Source organism: Solanum tuberosum, unplaced genomic scaffold (assembly GCF_000226075.1).
Source record: "Solanum tuberosum cultivar DM 1-3 516 R44 unplaced genomic scaffold, SolTub_3.0 scf00102, whole genome shotgun sequence".
NCBI classification, from domain to species: domain Eukaryota; kingdom Viridiplantae; phylum Streptophyta; class Magnoliopsida; order Solanales; family Solanaceae; genus Solanum; species Solanum tuberosum.
Window position 1 is genome coordinate 1,170,699 of NW_006239028.1, and position 9,737 is coordinate 1,180,435.

Here is a 9,737-nt window from a genome sequence, read left to right on the forward strand (position 1 = left end):
GTAGAATAGAGTAAGCTAGCATTTGACAATAGATTCTGGAAATAATTTTTAAAAAATTATCTTCAAATATGTGTTTGTTCATAAAAATTCAAATATTTTCGAGTTTCTAAAATATGGCGTTGCTGCAAGTGCCAATAGTATCTAATCTGATTGCCGATATTTGTGGAATGAAAGATCTTTTCCACCAAAAAAGTTTACTTTCACACTAAAAAAAATAATCTACACGTCATCAATCATCAGTCATCACCATATCCAAATTCCTTTTATCTTAAATTTCACTAGCTTAAAGAGCATTTGTATCTATTCAATATTCACATAGCAAGTAGAGAAACACTTTCTGTATTATATTCACTCTGTTTGGAGCAATGGAGAGTCAAATTGTTCGACGAAGAGTTAACATGATTACTGCACATTTAACTGCACATGATGATATTTCTGCCTCCGCTACTCATCTCTTTCCTATGGTAATTTCTTTCTCTGTCTGTACTCATAGTAATGTTAGCAGGTGCGGAGTTGCAGATTCGATAGAACTAGTAGCTTTGGCCAAGATTCCGTATTTATGTTTAAAATTTCACTTAATATGTACGAATAGTAGTTTATTAAAAGTAAGGTCAAAGGCGTCTTTTTTAAAATTCAGAACCTCTGAGTGGTAGGACTTGTCACGAGCTAATTCAAAAATGAAAGTTGTGGTTAAGTCATAGAACTATTCATTTCCCCTGTTCTTTTAACTATCTCTCTGCCCTTTGATCAATTCAGCACTTAATCTTCGTTAATTTTAGTTTTTGAGTTACGAAAAGTGTAAGAACTCTATTGATGTGTGTTCATTTGCTTATGTAATAATTGGATTTTCACTTGCTTTAATATCTAGAGCTGTAGCAGTAGCTTGAATTCTGCAATTCCGAGGTACGATAACAGAATGAACTATGCACGACAAAGTTCCAGTTCTCAAGCTTGTTTCATGAGGCCTAAGTCAAGTGAACAGGTCTGCAAATTAGTAATAGAATTGTCATTACTTAGTTTCAATGAGTTTGTGATATTCGTTCTGCAGTGTTATCTTTTTTCATTTTCTTGCTTTGGGGCAGGGAAGCTGTACTGAATCTGCCACGCCTTTCAAGGCTAACGATTATGCAAAAAAGAGTTCTCGCGCCTTTGAAGGACCAATGTTTTCTAGACCTGCAAATAATACTACACAAGATTGCAAACACAATGGAACTGCTGAAGAAGCTCCTAAATTTGCTAGGCTACGTACAAGGACTAACGAACCTCGTTTCCAATTGAAAGAAAGAAGAAATGAACTTGAATCTAACGGTAAACATATGCTTAACTTTGATTGGCATTTTTTTGTTGTTGCTGGAATTAATAATGTATTGCAGTAGTGACTTTTGATCGCGTAATTGAGAGGTACATACTGTCACGACCCAAATTGAGTCATGAGTGACACCCACACTTAACCTCCTAAGTGGGCGGACCAAGGAATCTAAACCCCAACATATACCAATAATTCAACTACAAATAACAACAATAACGCGGAAGCTCCAAAACTTATTAAAGTAACCAATCAAATAAACCTCTAAAGTCTATTACATATTATTCCAAAAATCTGAAAGTCATCACATCAAGGACATCTAATCTCTAAATACTAAGTCTAAGAGTATCAAAGACACCGAAATAAATGAAATAAAGTCATTTGTGTCCGAAAACTATGGACATCAGGTCATGACCGAGAGAATCCAACACAAGCTCGAATAAATAGCTCACCCTTAAACCTGATATGCTGAGACTGGCTAGAGCTGAGGGCGAGTCAAAGTCGCTGGTACACTCGCTGCACTATATAAAAGGAAAACAAAGAAAAATACAAGTAGGGCTCAGTACGGGGCAACATGTACTGAGTAGGTATCATCGGCCAACCCAAAATAGAAACTAATATACAATGAATAATAGTATAAAGTCAACTATAGCACTTAGCAGGTGATAAGAAACAACAACATGCACAAGTGACAGTTGAAGCAAGTATGTAATCAATCACAATATCAAGCACACACACGAGGACTCATGCCTCCACATCACACTTGTTTGGGAAAATGCGTTCATTGAGATTGAGTACATTAAGTTAATTCAATATCTTTTTCCTTTAATGTTACCGTGTCGGAACGTGACACTCCGATCCAAAAATACCGTGTCGGAACGTGACACTCCGATCCAAAAATACCGTGTCGGAACGTGACACTCCGATCCAAAAATACCGTGTCGGAACGTGACACTCCGATCCAAAAATACCGTGTCGGAACGTGACACTCCGATCCAAAAATACCGTGTCGGAACGTGACACTCCGATCCAAAAATACCGTGTCGGAACGTGACACTCCGATCCAAAAATACCGTGTCGGAACGTGACACTCCGATCCAAAAATACCGTGTCGGAACGTGACACTCCGATCCAAAAATACCGTGTCGGAACGTGACACTCCGATCCAAAAATACCGTGTCGGAACGTGACACTCCGATCCAAAAATACCGTGTCGGAACGTGACACTCCGATCCAAAAATACCGTGTCGGAACGTGACACTCCGATCCAAAAATACCGTGTCGGAACGTGACACTCCGATCCAAAAATACCGTGTCGGAACGTGACACTCCGATCCAAAAATACCGTGTCGGAACGTGACACTCCGATCCAAAAATACCGTGTCGGAACGTGACACTCCGATCCAAAAATACCGTGTCGGAACGTGACACTCCGATCCAAAAATACCGTGTCGGAACGTGACACTTCGATCCAATAATATTATTAATTTATCATTTATTATCACCACTTTTCAATTCATTAATAATATTACATCAAGCCTTCTTTATTCAAGGCATCACTTTGATAGAGAGGTTTTCAGATTATAAATCTCACGGTCTCAGGATTTTAGACCAATCACAAACCACACAACCAAGCCACACAATCACACAATCAAGTACATAGAGAACTTCACAGTATCATTCAATGCATATCAATCGCTATTAAGAGTTTATCTATCAAATAGAATAAACCATAACCTACCTCCACCGAAGAACCGAAGTCAAGCAAACTACTTCTCCAATACTTTTCCTCTCCTAGATCTCCACAATGCCTCCGAACCTTTCCAATCTATCAAGTATATATGCATAATTTGTAAGTTAACGAGTCTATAGGAACCCAAAACTATAATCAATTTCCTCAAGTTCTAGCCTAAGAGTTTTTCTAAATTCTTCTAATTAGCATAACTTTAATGGAATTTAAATAATACAATACACCTACCTTAACATATCCAAAACTTGTTTTATAATATGATAATTAGAAGAACCAAATTTAGAACGAAAACTAATTGGTTATGAACCAATAGCCTGCCCAGAGAACAAACTACAGAACGTTACTATATGGCCACAATTTAATTAACTTTGTTCTTCTCAATTCCTCAAATCATTATACTTTTATTATTTTAAAGATAGCAATCATTATGCCTTTAACAAATTTCCAGCATCCTAACCATATTAGTGAATTTGTAGTGTCAATCCGCAAGTAAATAAAATTACAACATCTAAGACCATCCTACATTCTTATACATTATTGTCAATCATTACCCACCACAACTTGTCTAGCATAGGTTTTTAAGAACCTACCTTTTCTATTGTTTTCTAACCAAACAATACCATAATGTATATTGCATATGGTAGCAGTTACTGCGCAAGACCAAAAAAAAAAAAGAACGAAAAGAGAATTATATGCAGAAACTTTTCCAACTAACAATTGATTCTTTCTATCCCTCCTTAGCTTTGGCATCATTAATTTCTTATATCACAAATTACATACATAATTTGTTAGTCTCCTTCCATATAATAATATAAAATCATAAGACAATAGGCATAGTATGATGCCATTCAACAGACATTATAGCATTATTATTCTTACCTGCATGCGCTCGGCGACCCCCGCTCCTAATCTGCCTGTACATGTAAGACTTCTAACCTAATTATTTTCCCTAAATTAATAATAAATCAAAATTTGCTAAACTTTATTAATTTTATTCCTATCTATGGGCTTGGCCCATTTATAATCAACTAAAAATTAATTATTTAATACATACCCACTAACTAAATAAATTACTTAATAAATATCTGTCAACTAAATAACCATAGTTACACGAATAGTTCAAGATATTCATTTAAAATCTATCGAAAGAGTCTTTTATGAGATAAAAAGAACCTAGTACTCAAAACGACCAAATGGGTCGTTACACATACTCTTCGGAATGTTGAAAAATTCCCTTTTGTTTTTGCTAATACAGGGAGTGAATGGTCTCCTAAGATGGATGTTGCAGAATCTGGAAGCATGTACGTCGTATCTATAGAACTTCCCGGTGTCAATATAAATGATATAAAGGTAGAAGTCAGTGACAAAAGGTAAATAAATGACAATATCCATTAGTTTTTTGTTCCATTGTCACAACTTAAAAGGATATCATAGAAATAGGGAGTTGATTTCTCGTTTTGTCACTCAACTAATAACTATTATCTCAGAAAGTCACTTTCTTTGTGAGATCAGCATGCGTTATAAAGTTCCATTTTCTACAATGATGAGTTTAATTTGCGTTGGTCTAATAGACGCGTGTTATGTTCCTTGACAGCTTAATAGTTTCTGGAAATCGTTCAACTCAGTGTAAAGTGGCATCATACTTGAATGGCTTGGTATCAGCCTATCACAAAAAGGAGATTGTTCAGGGACCATACCGAGTTTTCTGGCCTCTTCCAAGTAATGCTAATAAAGATCGCGTCTCAGCTGAGTTTGTGTAAGTTCTCAATCTTTGTAATCGTTTACCTATATATCATCATGCTTAATGTTTTTAGTCAAGACAAACACTTCATTACATATAAACTTGTGAAATTTCATGAGTGTAAAATAATGCAGGGACGGACTTTTACAGATTGCAATCCCGAAACTTTGAGAAACATGGCAATCAATCAAGGCAAATATATACGTGTAAAATATATACTCGCAACAGAAGTTACCATACAACTTGAACCATGTATAAGTATTCGCATGCTTTTTAATGGACACTAGTGTAAATCGCCATTGATTATGAGCTATACTTGTAATGCTACATTAGTAGCCATATAAGAGTATATACATAAATGTTCATGTCATGAGTGTTCAAGTTATATATATGGGGAAAAAGACCAAATTTATATTTGATGTGAAATGATCTAACTTTCTTCGGACTCTCCAAAATGTTGCCATACCCATGTCAGATTCTCCAAAAAGGCACTACTTTTGGAGTTCCCGTCACGTACCTATTGATATTTTTAAAGAGTCCGAGCAACATAGCCTTATCTTATCTCCAATTTCTCTGTTTTGCACCAGAAACACCCACGTGGACGAATAATACTAAACCTTTACTTGATCAACGCCCGTTTTTCTTTCCCAAGTTTCTCTGCCGTCCCTTCTTGACTACTTAGTAGCATTTTATAAAAGTTCATTTTCAGCCATTAATAGTATAGAGTGAGTCATTTTTTGTCTACTCTTTATGTCATTCTCTTTGTGACTTTTCCATGTTTAAAGTCAGTCCACTCTAAAACAAGTATAAAACAAGAAAACTTCAACATAATCTCATCACCAAAAGACACTCTCCAGTCTCCATGAATGCTTCAAATCTATTGTTGATCAGTGCAACAACAGCACTAGCAATTATCTCATTAGTTTTTGCATTTGACAACGAAAATGTTTTGAAACCACCTCATATACCAGGCTCCCAAAATCTCCTCACAAAATCCGAAATCATTCAATTTAAAGGAGCAGTTGGACCAGAGAGTATTGCTTTCGATCCAAATGGAGAAGGTCCCTATACAGGAGTTGCCGATGGACGAATTCTCAAGTGGAAAGGATCATATTGGTCTGATTTTGCAGTTACCTCTTCTCATAGGAAGAATTGTACCCTGCCTTTTGCTCCTGAATTGGAGCATATATGTGGAAGGCCATTAGGCTTACGATTCGATACCAAAACAGGGGATTTATACATTGCTGATGCATATTTCGGGGTCCAAGTTGTTGGACCAAAAGGAGGACTAGCTACACCATTAGTCCAAAAATTCGAAGGTAAGCCTCTGGTCTTCACAAATGACATTGACATTGATGATCATGACGATGTGATTTACTTCACGGAAACAAGCACAAAGTATCAACGCAGGCAATTTTTCGCCTCTCTTTTAAGCGGAGATAAGACAGGCATGCTAATGAAATATGTTAAATCCACACAACAAACCAAAATTTTAATAAGAGGCCTTGCTTTTGCGAATGGTGTAGCATTGAGCAAAGACAAGTCCTTCGTGCTCGTAGCTGAAACTTCTACCGGTAGAATTTTCAGATATTGGCTAAAAGGTCCTTACAAGGGAAAACATGATACATTTGCTGAGTTACCGGGATTTCCAGACAACATCAGGATGAATCCGAGAGGGGATTTTTGGGTTGCTCTGCATGCAAAGAGATCATTATTTGCACAATTGAGTATTTCGGATTTAGAGCTCGGGAAGGCATTGTTGAAGCTCCCGATCACCGCGCAACAACTTGACAACTTGTTAGCCGGAGGGCAGCCACACGCTACCGCAATCAAGCTAAGCGAAGACGGGCAAGTTTTGGAGGTTTTAGAAGATGTTGAAGGCAAGACATTGAGGTCGATTAGTGAAGTTCAAGAGAAACAGGGCAAGTTGTGGTTTGGTTCTGTTTTGATGCCTTTTTTGGGCGTTTATGGATTACAAGTTTAAGTTATATATATAGTTTGGGTAAGAAATTTTATTTTATGAGAATATATCGACTACCTAAAGACCGTCCTACGAGTAATTTTAGTTAAATACAAGTCAAAGTTATGTCAATTCCAAGCTTCTAATATGATGATAAATGTTCCTTATTTTCCAATTGGTTGGAACTTCGAAGCCACTTGTATAAACTATAGTATAAATTATGAAAACATATTGTCTAGGTAAAATTCACAAATAACCAAGATTGCTATTTGAAAATAAGTTACGTCAAGACTAATCAACTAATCAAGATTAGTCATTTTTCATACTGGAATAATTTTTACATCCATCCAACTTTAAGTTAAATTCTAAATTTTATGATCAAACATATTTTTTAAAAGTGAATTCCAAAAATAAAATTGAATTTTTTTTATAGTCAAGCATATCCTATATAAATACCTTATTTTTTATGGACGTCTATATTCTTTTCTCATTTGGATCGTCCTATGTGACCACATATATGAGGTATCTTTCAATAATTTATTGTGATTTCTGGTGAAGGAATATAAAAGTGTAAACTTAACTTCCAGGAATTTAAGGTGCCATTAATAACAATCTCCAAATTAAAACAATAGAGTTAATTTGCCAACTAATTATATCCATTAGTATAAAGTCAACTCTTATAAATGATTACTGTATTTATTGCTAGTTTAACAATTTATTTAATTTCTATTTAAAGAAAGGTCTCAGTAATATAAGGGGATTTTGCCGGTAAGTTTAAATTTTTTAAAATTAAATCCTCATATTTTCTGACAGTGACGGCAATTATCAGATCCAATGACACCGCTTGATAGATTCCTAATGCAATAATTTAGAGAATAAACTATTTTTTTATTTACATAAAAAAATTTAAAAAATTATAAAAAAACATATAAAATTAATTTATAAAGGACTTTAAAATAAATTGCCTTCATTTTCTGTCTACACTATTTCATTATTATATTAAAATTAAATAAACATACAATACGCGATATATTTTACTTATTATTTGGGAACGTGCCTTGCTATAATTAACTACACTTCGTAAATATTTCCTCCATTTATTTTTATTTCTCACATTTTAATTTGGCACCTACATTTAAAAATGATAGAAATCAGCAACACAAGTTGAGATACTCTATTGATGAAAGCTAAGCTCAGATGGAGGAAGCTGAAATTAGAGAGAAGAATAGCATGAAGCTATGTATTTTTGATTGAATGAGTCAGTCTTTACAAAGTGTTACATATATACAAACTGTAATTGGAACAATCTAGAAGGAACAGTCTAACTAACTTGATTCCCTATTTTGTAACACATCTAACTAACTTCTAACTAATTATAACAAACTAAAATACTTTAATTGCATAATCTCAACAGCCCCCCTCAAGTTGGAGGTGAAGTAATTGCAGACAACTTGCTCAAAATCGTAGCATGTTTGACTCAAGTTAGTGCCTCGGTGAAGATATCTGCAAGTTGTGAGTTGGTGGAGATGTGCTGAAGTACAACCAGTCCCTGTTGGATCTTATCCCTAACAAAATGGCAATCCACTTCTATATGCTTTGTCCTCTCATGGAATACTGGATTTTTGGCAATGTGAACTGCTGTCTGACTATCACAAAACACATGTATAGGCAGGGGACATTCCACTGTCAATTCAGCAAGTAATCTCTCAAACCATACCAACTCTCCCACCACTTGTCTCACAGCTCTATATTTTGCTTCAGCTGATGATGATGACGACATTGTGGCCTGTTTCTTGGACTTCCAACTAATGGGACTATCACCCATAAGGACCAGGTACCCACTGACAGATTTCCTAGAGTTAGGGCAAGCTGCCCAGTCTGAATCACAATAAGCGCTGACAGTAAATCCAGGTGTGTTTGAGATAAAAATTCCTAATGTAGGATTTTGCTTTAGATATCTAAGGACATGATAAGCAGCCTTCAAGTGTGGTTCCTTGGGTGTCTGCATGAATTTACTGAGATGTTAAACACTATAAGCTATATACATCTTAGTGTTTGTGAGGATATTAAGCTTTCCCACCAGTTTTCTATAGTGAGTGGGATCTGACAGTAACTTGCCATCTGTAACTTTAAGCTTTTCAGTAGAATCAAGAGGTGAGATGATGAAGTAACTTTGCAGTTCATGAAGTCATGCTTTTTTAACAGGTCAGTAGTAAATTTCCTTTGGGAAATCAGAACACCATCTTGTCTATATAGTATTTCTAGTCCTAGAAAATAGTGCAGCTTACCAAGGTCTTTTATCTTAAACTGATCATGCAAAAAGGCCTTCAGTGAAGTAATTTCCTCTAAATCAGTACCTGTCAAGATCACATCATCAACATAGATAGCAACAAATACTAAGGAACCCCCCTTCCTTTTATAAAACAGTGAATAGTCATTGTTTGAATGTGTGTATCCCTTGGAACAAAGACTACTTGCTAGTTTGTCATACCATTGCCTGCTTGCTTGCTTTAGGCCATAAAATGAATTTTTAAGTCTACAAACCATGTTGTCATTGTCCACCATCAGGCCTTGTGGCAATTCCATGTACACCTCTTCATGCAAATCACCATGTAGAAAGGCATTGTTTACATCCAACTGGTACATGTCCCATCCTCTCTTCACAGCCAAAGAACCAAGGTTCTAACAGTGGTCATCTTGACTACAGGTGAGAAAGTCTTAGTGTAGTCTATCCCAGCTTGTTGAGTGTTTCCCTTGACTACTAATCTAGCCTTGAATCTTTCCACACTCCCGTCTGCCTTGTGTTTAATTTTATATACACGCTTGCATCCAATGGACTTCTTGTCCTTAGGTAATGGAACCAGCTCCCATGTGTCATTTGTGTATAAGGCTTCAAACTCTTGTGTCATTACCATTTGCCAGGCAGGATTCATGATTGTTTCTTCATAAGAACCAGGTTCACACCCATGTGAGATAGTCT

At 35.9% G+C, this 9,737-nt stretch overlaps 2 protein-coding genes across 2 annotated transcripts; both read left to right on the forward strand.

Annotated features, from left to right (window-relative positions):
- Positions 1–214: 214 nt before the first annotated feature.
- LOC102586713 (uncharacterized) lies at positions 215–5,216 on the forward strand. The gene is made up of 6 exons (XM_006348923.2): positions 215–464; positions 869–982; positions 1,083–1,308; positions 4,312–4,426; positions 4,651–4,812; positions 4,932–5,216. Exons 1-6 carry the CDS (start codon positions 366–368, stop codon positions 4,966–4,968), a joined length of 753 nt encoding a protein of 250 aa, XP_006348985.1. The 5' UTR covers positions 215–365; the 3' UTR covers positions 4,969–5,216.
- A 77-nt stretch (positions 5,217–5,293) lies between these two features.
- On the forward strand, positions 5,294–6,954 carry LOC102587059 (protein STRICTOSIDINE SYNTHASE-LIKE 10-like). Its single transcript, XM_006348924.2, has one exon. It carries the CDS (start codon positions 5,660–5,662, stop codon positions 6,779–6,781), a length of 1,122 nt encoding a protein of 373 aa, XP_006348986.1. The 5' UTR covers positions 5,294–5,659; the 3' UTR covers positions 6,782–6,954.
- Positions 6,955–9,737: the final 2,783 nt, after the last annotated feature.